The 12,473-nt window shown below is 39.0% G+C and overlaps 1 protein-coding gene across 1 annotated transcript in view; it reads left to right on the top strand.

The window, feature by feature from the left end:
* Positions 1-4,209: 4,209 nt before the first annotated feature.
* Positions 4,210-12,473, top strand: part of LOC113665385 (scavenger receptor cysteine-rich type 1 protein M160-like) — a 58,786-nt gene continuing 50,522 nt past the window's right edge. The window contains exons 1-3 of the mRNA XM_089208644.1: positions 4,210-4,316; positions 8,720-8,758; positions 9,974-10,285. Coding sequence (XP_089064770.1) covers positions 4,283-4,316; positions 8,720-8,758; positions 9,974-10,285 — 385 coding nt within the window. The 5' untranslated portion in view covers positions 4,210-4,282. The remainder of the gene's footprint in view (positions 4,317-8,719; positions 8,759-9,973; positions 10,286-12,473) is intronic.

Genomic DNA, 12,473 nt, shown 5'->3' with positions numbered 1-12,473 from the left:
ATAATATTTTAAAATGAGGCCTCCAATCGCCCGAAGGTGGTTTTCAGGAGGACCCTCATAAAAATTAAAAAAAAAAGATCTTAAATTCTAAAACGGGCTGAATTACGTTTAGACTGACGATAAGATATATAAAATGTCCATATAAAAGTATTAATAAAAAAATTAAGTACTTTCCCTTCGAGTTCGAGGTCCGTACAGTGAGTTACGGACCGAGGTTTCAGTTCGAATTTACGACCCAAGCGCAAAGTGCGCGGGCCATAGGTCCCGATGAGAAAACGAGGTTCCGTAATTACCGCGAAAACGAGATAAATTATTTATCATATCACTGGGTCACGTCGTGGTGAAATGGAAGCCAGTTTATACTTTTGAAAAATTCAGTACTGTTCGCTTGCGTGTTAGCGTCAAAGATGTTTCGCGCTGCTCGATTTTAAAGGCGAGATACTCTTTGCAAATTCCCAACAGAACACGACGACCACACTGAGGAGGCATAGAGCATTACTTGCTTGATAATCTAATATGTTATCCGCTATTCAAGGGGGAGCAATCTATTAATTCTCCTTACCACAGTAATTCGCTGTGAGAGTTTCCTGCAGAGTTCATCGATATGGTCAACGAAGGACAACTTGTGATCTATTTTGGCTCATAACAGTTTTTGTGAATCTTTCCTTCCTCAATTTCGGTGGCATTTAATTTGACTGAATATGTGTCAGTCTTTTTTCAAGCCATTTAACGGTTGCCAGCATTACCTTAGTCTTTGCAGCTTTGACAACGATCTTGCTAACCACACAAACTTAACACCTACAAAAATTGCAGACCTCTTGAATTTCGTCAAATTTTTCAAATTTCGATCAAAACATATTTCCAATACAGCGGGTAGATTTATGAACAACAAGACGGAGCAGCTATGGGAAGCCCTGTTTCCGCTGTCATAACTAACATCCACATGGAAGAATTTGGGGACTGAAAAGGCGACAGCAAGAGCGACTTACAAACTTAAGATCTGTAAGCGATATGTAGATGGTGTTAGACCGAGACCATGTAAACGGCTTTTTACAATGTCTATAACACCATTCCTTTTCTTGACAAATCAGTTACAAGGGACTCAGACGGTCTTCTCACTAGCACTGTCTACAGAAAGCCCACTCACACTAACTAATACCAGGAGCACATAACTTAAGGGCTCCTGCCAGTACCTAGCCTATGATTCACGCCATCCTCAGTCAGTGAAGCGTGGTATTGTTAAGTGTCTATACGAACGAACCAAACACCTCACAACGAAACCATCAGTTATCTCTGAGGAAAAGAAAACGAGAGTAACAGCCAACAAAGAAACCGTGCAGGAATTTAAATCTACTGCCGTTCTCCTTTACATAAAAGGGTGTATCAGAGGCTCTTCACCTCTGCCTACAACATCAAGGCATACCGTTTTCGAGTTTGAAACAACGCTTAGGTCTCACTTAGTGCGACCTAAAGACGCCTTAGAACTAACAAAACAAAACGGTTTCGTTTGCAAGATCCCGTGTGAATGCAGCAAAGTGTATATCAGTGAAACAGGGAGATCAATGCGAGAAAGGATAAAAGAACATGACTGACACAGTTTGCTCGTACTCAGACCTCTGCGGTTTCGGAGCACGCTAATGAAACGGGGCATATTCCTATTTGGAGCAAGGTTAACTTTATTGATCGTGACCCTCACTGGTACACACGTAGGGTCAAAGAGGCTATCCATATAAGATTTCATCCCTGCAACATCAATAGGGATAGTGGAATCGAAATTCCCGAAGCTTGGATACCCACGATCCAGGCGGTGTGCGCACTCCGATTGCATTGCATTGTGGTAGCTTCATTTTGAATATGGCGCTGAAAGCGGCAGAAATCAACAGATTTTGACTGGATATTCCGTAAAAAATAGGCTGTTCCTTTTTCCTTTCACCATAGTTAAATGTAATTTGATTTATTCTGAATATGTAAAAGTATTTTTTGTACTTATTTGTCCTGTATTCTATGGTTCTCAACGACAAACGAGAAGGTCAAATTTGATGTAAGTCGTAGTTTAAAGCCTTTCAAAGATTTGGATGGCCACTTTGATCCTTCTTTAACAGCTCTGACCAAACGCTCTTCAACGGTACATGTGTTTCTCACATTTTAAGTGCTAATGTTTGAGGCCGATTATGATCGAGAAAAAGCCTGTTGTTACAGCTGTGTTTAGTGCTTTGCGTTACACAGCGTTACTATTGTATACTCAATTGTGTTTTAAATCTACTTTCCTAAGTAAATTAACTAATCGCGAGTGTTTTATGGTAATCTACTACCTTTATCATTGAATGACGGACAGTTGTATTAGAGCAATAAAAAGAGTCACTTGACCGATAAATAACTCTACAATGTGCACGGTGACATGTCGTGTAAGCCGGAAAGCAAAACGCAGTCGATCGCTAAATGGTCTTCATAGGATTGTGCGAATCCTGCCACTCGCTTGCGCTTTTAAATCTTCTAACTTTAAGCTGTTATTAGGATATCTTTAAATAATTTTCGTTTGCGATGTGATAATAACGGTTAGTTTTAAGGTGTCATTTCCCCATCTGTATGTTCTTGAGGTTTGGCAGAACCGGATGAGATTGTGTTACAAAAGGTAATGTTTTCATGTGCGCGCGCTATTTTTGTTTTTTTAAGTATACTGCTCTCCTACAAAAAATAACTCCAGAGATACGTTTCTCAAAGCACTACTGAGTAATTTTAAAAGTTTGATAATTTAACACTTTTATTTGTAATTTTTTCCTCTGGAAATCTATAAACCTTTTATCATATTTGCATATTTTAGCCTTTTAAATGTTCTTTAGAGTTTTTATAATTTTTACTCTGATTTTAAATTTTTAAAATCTACTTATTTTTTTAGATTATATAAATTGTACATATCTTTATTCCCCAGGGCCCCTATGGATACCAGCTACGTTGCTGAATGGGCTACACTGGTTAAATAAAGTCACTATATTCTAAGTATTCGCTATTCTTTTAGCATATTTGAAACTCAGTGCGTTTTTATTTAAGTGTATGACATGAAAAATAGTTCGTGTATTAGAGGGTTGCTGTCTCTTTGTAATGTGTTTGCAACTGAATCCCCATTACATTCCACGTTTATTCACGCCATCATGCTGCCACCAGAGATGTTCACTCGACCGCCACAGGATACAAATGACTCATTTTTCGTTTACGACTATGATGCAACCCAATCAGAGTGCGCACACTGCCTGCCCACGATCAAACAACACAACAGCCGATCACTGCAAACCTGTGAGGGAACACCATTTAACAACCGGAATAATACTGAGGATCGAAATGCACCATTGAGACAAACGTGAGACAAACGAAAAAAGTTAATCTCCTATCTTACTCCACGATGAACAATAACCAGTAGGCTTGTTAGCTCAATTGGTAGAGCGCTGCACCGGTGTCGCAAAGGTCATGGGTTCAAATCCTGTCCGGGCCTGAATTTTTTTCAGATCTTATTTCAGCTACTAGTTCAGTAGTGTTCATAGCTGCGAGGATCTCTTATGTTCGTTTCTTCACCGCAGTGCATATATATGATTTTCATATATCCACAATCATTAACCACATATTTTATTATAAATCATCTATGCGAATGTTTACAAGTGATGCTTGATTTGCATATGGCATTTGTTTCATTGAATGTTTGAGAACATTCTTTCAATTGTGCGCATTGAGTAAGTCGGACGCATCTAGAGACTATCGTGGAAAGCGAATCTATTTCCTCTTCAGGATCTTTAAAATACCTAGAATGAAGCTTGGAGCGTTTACTTTACTACTTGGAAGTAAGCACTTGTCATTATGATAAGTTAATTTTTTAATTAATCTTTATCAAACTTATCTGTGGCTTGAGATCTCTGTCGCATGTCAACTAATGAGGGTGAAGCCTGAATCATGCGATGAAAATTTAGAGGGAAAAATCAAACTGTCTACTTCACCTTCAAAACACAGGCTCCTCTTTTGATTTGATAATTAAGTAAACCGTTTCTCAGACGCACCAATTATTGACAACTGCGCCACACATCGTCATTCGCTCGAAACTGAAACGAAGAACCTTCTCTAAATCTGAAATGATAATCAAATACATAACTACAAAATAGAGCCCTTGGAAGCCAATTTCAACTAAACGAGTGGATATGTATTTCACCAAAAAGTTGAATTGAATAAGTTGGACGCATCTAGAGACTATCGTGGAAAGCGAATCTATTTCCTCTTCAGGATCTTTAAAATACCTAGAATGAAGCTTGGAGCGTTTACTTTACTACTTGGAAGTAAGCACTTGTCATTATGATAAGTTAATTTTTTAATTAATCTTTATCAAACTTATCTGTGGCTTGAGATCTCTGTCGCATGTCAACTAATGAGGGTGAAGCCTGAATCATGCGATGAAAATTTAGAGGGAAAAATCAAACTGTCTACTTCACCTTCAAAACACAGGCTCCTCTTTTGATTTGATAATTAAGTAAACCGTTTCTCAGACGCACCAATTATTGACAACTGCGCCACACATCGTCATTCGCTCGAAACTGAAACGAAGAACCTTCTCTAAATCTGAAATGATAATCAAATACATAACTACAAAATAGAGCCCTTGGAAGCCAATTTCAACTAAACGAGTGGATATGTATTTCACCAAAAAGTTGAATTGAATAAGTTGGACGCATCTAGAGACTATCGTGGAAAGCGAATCTATTTCCTCTTCAGGATCTTTAAAATACCAAGAACGAAGCTTAGAGCGTTTACTTTACTACCTGGAAGTAAGCACTTGTCATTATGATAAGTTAATTTTTTAATTAATTTCTATCAAACTAATCTGTGGCTTGAGATCTCTGTCGCATGTCAACTAATGAGGGTGAAGCCTGAATCTGTTATCATGCGATGAAAATTTAGAGGGAAAAATCAAACTGTCTACTTCACTTTCAAAACACAGGCTCCTCTTTTGATTTGATAATTAAGTAAACCGTTTCTCAGACGCACCAATTATTGACAACTGCGCCACACATCGTCATTCGCTCGAAACTGAAACGAAGAACCTTCTCTAAATCTAAAATGATAATCAAATACATAACTACAAAATAGAGCCCTTGGAAGCCAATTTCAACTAAACGAGTGGATATATATTTCACCAAAAAGTTTGTTTACGACCGTTGTTTCATGCTGCGTATATACTGAAGGGGTGCCACAGCAGATGAAGAGCTGAATAGATTACACTTTTTGAAAATATCAGGCTGATCAGTGAATCATCGAAGTTCTTTCTACAAACACTTCTAAAACGGGAAAAAGCCGTCATGTTAGTCTCCTCTCTCCCTCTGAACCACCGAAAAATTTCCTTATTTACCCGAATCAACACCGGAAATGGAAGCAAAACTATTTACACAGCCTAGGTATTTTTCAAGTAGCTGTAAACTCGATTTGTTACTTTTTCTCGCATTTAGTATCCGCTTTTAATTTTTTTTTCGAAGTCCTTACTTGCTTGCAAAGTCTCGTCAGTCTTTTGAAGACACAGAATAAGCAGTTTTTGTAAGACGTCTACCATGCGTTTCAACCCTTGGAGGTCATGGGTGACTGATCACTACTCGCCTACTACTCAGTTTACGATAAAATAGGCTTACTGTTCACAGCTAACTTGAATGAATTGGTAAAATTTATACAAGAAAAACTTGGGCTAAAAAAATTGTTGATTTAAACGATCGTCTTATCATTCTTAACTGCTTTCTTTCCTAGCTTCAAGCCACTAACTAAGCAACACAATATTGAAACAATCCTCTTTCATCCATAGAATAATGAATAATAATGATAATAATTATGATTATAAAAACAATACTTCCGACAGAAACAGAAACACTTTTGAAGATGTTAGTCTACCTACCATTGTACATATTGAGGACAATTGAGTGGTATCAGATTCATTCGGATCATCTTGTTCTTTAAAAGACATGAAATGATATACAGAGAGTTACATAAAGTATTCAATTTCTAGCACCTAAGTGGATAGTCAAAAGTACCTTTATTTCATTATACATTTTGGGAATAATTTCTTCGTTGTTTGCCTTCCGGCCGTCAGACAGTATCACGCTTGGAACGTGTACCTTTACCTACACTTGTCATTATGCTAATGCTTGTTACTATGCTTCGGTTTCTCATTAAAAATGTTGAACAATCATTTGATTAAAAGTTAAAATTTTTTTTCCAAACTCGGAGCTAAAAATTAAAACTTATGAAATATTTCGTCCGTATTTCGACCGGACTTCATCAGTCAATGATATGAATGTTAAAAAAGATGAATTTTAAAAAGGTTTTTTAACGCCTCTTGGGGGTTAGAATTGTGTCATAGATAGCTGCTAATTCGTAACCATTGTCTCTGTTTAACGCCGGTTTCGTAAGTTTAATTTGAATAGCTTCTTTTATCCTGCGTTTGAAGGTGTTAACTTCGGTTGATAGTACTTTTGTCTTATTTGGGTCCACCGAGTGGCCCTCTAGGCGACAATGCTCGTGAACCGCTGATGAACTTCTTGATTGGTGTTCTTTCACTCTGATTTCCAGAGCGCGGGCCGTTTCACCAACGTACTCCTTGTTATACTTCTCACAATGGATCTGGTACACAGTACCGCATTTCTTGAGATTGACAGTTGTGTCCTTGACACGTACCAATTGTGATCTTAAAGAATTGACTGGTTTATGAATAAGTGTAACATTGTGTGACTTGAACGCTCTTTGCAGGCGTTCCGAGATACCTTTGATGTATGGCGTTGATGCATAGATTTTCTTCTCGTTTCGAGGCTCTTCGGTATCTTCTGTTGTAGATTTTGGATGTGGTATTGTTAGCATCCATTCTGGATAGTTATTCATTTTTAGAGCTTGCTTGACATGCTGTGTTTCTCTAGTTCTGTCCTCGTTTTCCGTAACCAAGGTCTGAGCTCTCAACATCAGGGTGTTAACCACGGCTCTTTTGTGTTGTAGATGATGGTTTGACTGGAAGTTTAGGTACTGGTCCGTGTGCGTAGGTTTGCGGTACACTGAGATCTTGGTAGAGCCATCTTGGTTAATACTCACACAGGTATCAAGGAAAGGAATCCTGCTATCCTTTTCTTGTTCCGAAGTGAACTGGATGTGTTGGTCAATGGAGTTTAGATGTTCTGAGAAGGAATCGACGGCGTTTTCCTGAATCTTGGCCATCGTGTCATCAACATATCGATACCACATAGTGGTAACATATCGATACCACATAGTGGTGAAAGGAGCCGCAATGGGGTCTCCAATTTCCCCTGTAGTGGCCAATCTCTACATGGAACAGTTCGAGAGCAGAGCTCTGGACACCGCCCCCACCCCTCCAACTATGTGGTATCGATATGTTGATGACACGATGGCCAAGATTCAGGAAAACGCCGTCGATTCCTTCTCAGAACATCTAAACTCCATTGACCAACACATCCAGTTCACTTCAGAACAAGAAAAGGATAGCAGGATTCCTTTCCTTGATACCTGTGTGAGTATTAACCAAGATGGCTCTACCAAGATCTCAGTGTACCGCAAACCTACGCACACGGACCAGTACCTAAACTTCCAGTCAAACCATCATCTACAACACAAAAGAGCCGTGGTTAACACCCTGATGTTGAGAGCTCAGACCTTGGTTACGGAAAACGAGGACAGAACTAGAGAAACACAGCATGTCAAGCAAGCTCTAAAAATGAATAACTATCCAGAATGGATGCTAACAATACCACATCCAAAATCTACAACAGAAGATACCGAAGAGCCTCGAAACGAGAAGAAAATCTATGCATCAACGCCATACATCAAAGGTATCTCGGAACGCCTGCAAAGAGCGTTCAAGTCACACAATGTTACACTTATTCATAAACCAGTCAATTCTTTAAGATCACAATTGGTACGTGTCAAGGACACAACTGTCAATCTCAAGAAATGCGGTACTGTGTACCAGATCCATTGTGAGAAGTATAACAAGGAGTACGTTGGTGAAACGGCCCGCGCTCTGGAAATCAGAGTGAAAGAACACCAATCAAGAAGTTCATCAGCGGTTCACGAGCATTGTCGCCTAGAGGGCCACTCGGTGGACCCAAATAAGACAAAAGTACTATCAACCGAAGTTAACACCTTCAAACGCAGGATAAAAGAAGCTATTCAAATTAAACTTACGAAACCGGCGTTAAACAGAGACAATGGTTACGAATTAGCAGCTATCTATGACACAATTCTAACCCCCAAGAGGCGTTAAAAAACCTTTTTAAAATTCATCTTTTTTAACATTCATATCATTGACTGATGAAGTCCGGTCGAAATACGGACGAAATATTTCATAAGTTTTAATTTTTAGCTCCGAGTTTGGAAAAAAATTTTTAACTTTTATTATGCTTCCGGAGCAGGAAATTAACGTTTTTGATTGTAATCATTTGATTGACAGCTTTCCTTGTCAAAGAGATAATCAATCATTTGAATAAAGACAAATTGTTTTTTCGCCTCTGGTCAGGTTTATCAGTTGGTGAAATAAAGTATACCTTTGCCAAGCAATTTACGTATCTACGTTACCTAACACTGATATGGGGAATTGACAGAGTTCGCGAAAGTTTTCCTTAAACAAAACCAGTGTGTTTGCACATTATCCTCCAAACAAAGTCGACTCAAAAATAACTTTTCGTGGTTTTTCTTTCAGGTATTTTGGTGCTTCTCTCGAAAGCAGCAAGTGTTACTAGTAAGTGTTATAGCAACTACTCCTGCATTACCATAATGATTTGCTCAAACAACAAGTTCATTTATACAACACCGTTAATAAAATCCTCCATTTCTATCCAAAAATTTTCAATAGCATCGATCCTTGACACATCCCTTATTTGAAATTTATGTTCAGAGTTTATGTATAATCCCACGCCACCACGACATGAAAATTGGGGATTATCATTTACAAGACATTGAAAAAATTTTAAAACAATCCTAATTAAATTGAGGTGAAAGCCAAGTCTCAGAGCATGCGATTAAATCTAATATTGACATGAATCGATAACATTATGCCTAGTTTTTCTTCTACACAAAAACTATCAATATAAAAATTATTATGATAAAAACATGGCCTCTTTGCCTCATTGTACGCCTGCTATTAGCCTCTTTTTCTTTTGCCGGTCATCTCAGGTTAAATCATCGGACGCCCTTATAACATTATTTATACTTCCGTTCTTCTGGATTACTCGAAAGGCTCGAGTACAAAATATAAACGTTATATAAACTTCTCACTACAGGTAACCCGTCTGCTCCACCCCCTTTCCTGTGTCCCCCAATTCTGAGTGCATTTTCTATCACTGGCTTAATAAACAAATTTCCAACTGAAATGGTCTTCCAATTTTTGATCAAGACGGATAAGTTTGACTCCCGTCAAACGATGGTGCAGTATACGTATTGTAGCACCACAGTAAATCTGCACTTTGACAGGAATCTTCTCAATTTTCAAGTTACTACAGATGTTTTGGTCGCTACTTCGCATTGAGTTGACTGCTCGTCCTTAATTGCTTGTCACTGAGTTAGTCTTTTCCGTGCTATCGTCACAGGAGTCTAAGAAGAACTCATCTGTGACGGAGTTGACGGTTCTACATATACTTTCTTGAAGCCTAGCGATTCTCTACAATGTGAGATTAAAATATGCAACAACATAGTAGACTTATTGCTACTGATATCGTAGTACTCTAGAAAAACAAACCAAATATTTCCCCTTGCACACTACCTCTCACCCTCCTCTCCCCCTATAGAATTTTGCACTCTGTTTTCTATGATTGTACAACAATGATTGGGCATATGACATTTTAGCGAACTTCTGTTAATTTTATTCAAAATACCTTTTTAAAAGTGGGCCACATGAATTTTGTTCATCGACCATTTTGTCGAGGCTTTGACCTAATTAGTTTTATCACAATAATAGTTCGTTTGATGAGCCCCCCCAATTCACCGTCTTCTGGTCGTGTTGAAGTGCTATACAATGGTATATGGGGAACCATCTGTGATGACAATTGGGACTTACTGGACGCTGATGTAGTTTGTCGCCAGCTTAGATACGAAGGAGCTCTATCAGCACCTAAAGATGCAGCATTTGGACAAGGAACTGGTCAGATATGGCTGGATGATGTGCAATGTGTAGGAGATGAGACATCAATATCACAGTGCAATCACGGAGGATGGGGAGTTCACAACTGTGGGCATAATGAAGACGCTGGTGTTGTGTGTCGACCCACAGGTAGAGTAACGATACGAACACTTTTTATTACCATTTTTACCAAGCATGAAAATATAAATAATCGGAATACGAGAAAACCGTTGCATATTCGTCATAATCAAAACTGTTACAATTTCCTGATGTGATTGGTGCATTAGCAGCTTTATTTTCCACTAATCATTCTGTACAGTTTTGATAGGACAGCGTAATCGGACAGTTGGTTGTAATCGGACACCTTTGATCGGAAAATCATACTAAGTCCACTCAGCTAAATCCATCAATCCCAGAATTGATCACAATAACTATTGCAACAACCACTTATCCTGAAAACAAAATAGGGAATTTTCAAAGTGGAGGAATTTTGTACTTCAGACATTGTCTCTACCGGAGATGTTTGTCCTCGATGTTTTTTTTTTCCTGAAATTGTAACGGTTATGGTAACAGGACTTTGTGTCGTCCAATTTTGTCTGTAATCATTCTCATGATTGAAAAATCGGACTCCTGCTTCGCGGTTGTCCGATTTTGTTAATTCTTATGGTTACAGACCGAACTGGACTCCATTCGGTCCTAGTATCGCAATTTATTATCCAACTGCTCGAAGTAGAGTACAAGTAACGCGTGAATCGAGTCCCGCGATATTCGACAGCTGGTTATTTTGTACTGTAAAAAATCCTGTTTGAAAGGTCGGCTTCGCTTGCGTTGAAATTGTATAAAAGAACAAAAGAGAAAGTGGACTGTACCATCGTTCTTGGATCAGCAGCCTCCTGGTCCTCAAGTACAGGCGCGGCAACGATTCCTGCGAAGCGTTGTCGCCATTTTGGTTCAGTCGGATGATGAAAATGAAATGTAGTTTTGAAATTCTGTTAAGCACCTTTATTATATGCTTCGAGCTCGTACATGTCTAAGAGAGTTTTTCTTCTGGAAAATTGAAAAGTTTTTGTCTCGATAAATTATTCAAACAGTTTTCATTGATAAAAGGTGACTTTTTTATCCGACGTGAGCGTAACGCAAGACCTGGCAGAAACCACTTCAGTGTTTCCTTTTCCTGCTCAACAATAGATGCATATGAAATAAAGCAATTGGATAATTTATCGGACGTTTTGGTGTATAGTAGCGCTGAGTATTTTTACTCGCTGTTTGCAATTTGACTCGTTCGGCGGGCTCGTGAAAACTCAAGGAAATTTACAAGAGAGGAACAACATCGAGAAGACAAAGACAAGAGTGGCACTACTTACAGCGACTAGTTTTCCTCAACTGGAATTGGTGCCAGCAGTTTTAGGATTGAGGATGACGGAATCCGTTTCAAGAATTTTGAAAGTCAGATTAAATTAGGCCACTCTCTAGTCAGATGGCATGAGTTTTTAATGGGTGATAAGGGGACGAAGTTGGTCTTGCAAACTGTTCGCGACAAACCGTCTTGGAGAGATCCAGACCGCAATGAACCTAAGACAGAGACGATTCATTCCAAACGATAAGAACCCAGCTGATTTACTTAAAAAGGGGGTTGGAATTATCAGGATTGGTCAACAACGAGAAATGGTCGGTTGGGGACTTTTTTTGGCTCAGGAGGACTCAGAGTAGCCTGTTAACAAAGAAGTCGTGAATCAACATTCGGCAAAAGTGGCAGATCGGAGTTACAGACTCGGAGAATCAACGAAATGAGGTGCTAACAATGGTTGTCATCGATCAAGATGCTTAATCATGAATCATGTGCCTAGACCCCAAACGTTTCTCCAGTTGGAAAAGGCTCAAAGGAGTTTACGCGTGGGTTTGTCGCTTCGTAGAAAATTGCAGGCCGTGAAAAAGAAAGTGGAGAATCGAAAGCAAGTGAGATTGAGGACGCAGAAGTTCGCTTCATTGCAATTGCCCAACAAAAAGCCTTTCTGGGAAGTATTCAGCCCTTTTACGAAAAAAAGAGCTGCCAAAGAACAGCAAACTATTCGCGTTACGTCCACGATTGGACGAGGAGTGAAATACAGGTTTAAACGATGAAGAATTGGTAACAAAATCTACGGGTGCAGAAGTATTGTTAAATTCGAGACCTCTCACGTACCAATCAGCGAGTCATGAGGACGATGCACCATCAACACCAAATCACTTTCTGATTGGTCAAGATAGTGGCCAGTTCACCCCTGAGTCCGTGGAGGAGACAAATTATAATTATTAAAGAAGAAGTAGAGAAAAATTCAAGAGCTGGAACGACACTTTT

Source organism: Pocillopora damicornis, chromosome 6 (genome assembly GCF_964200805.1).
Source record: "Pocillopora damicornis chromosome 6, jaPocDami1.2, whole genome shotgun sequence".
Lineage (NCBI taxonomy): Eukaryota > Metazoa > Cnidaria > Anthozoa > Scleractinia > Pocilloporidae > Pocillopora > Pocillopora damicornis.
Note: the sequence above shows the minus strand (reverse complement) of the source record. Positions and strands in the feature narration are given on the sequence as shown.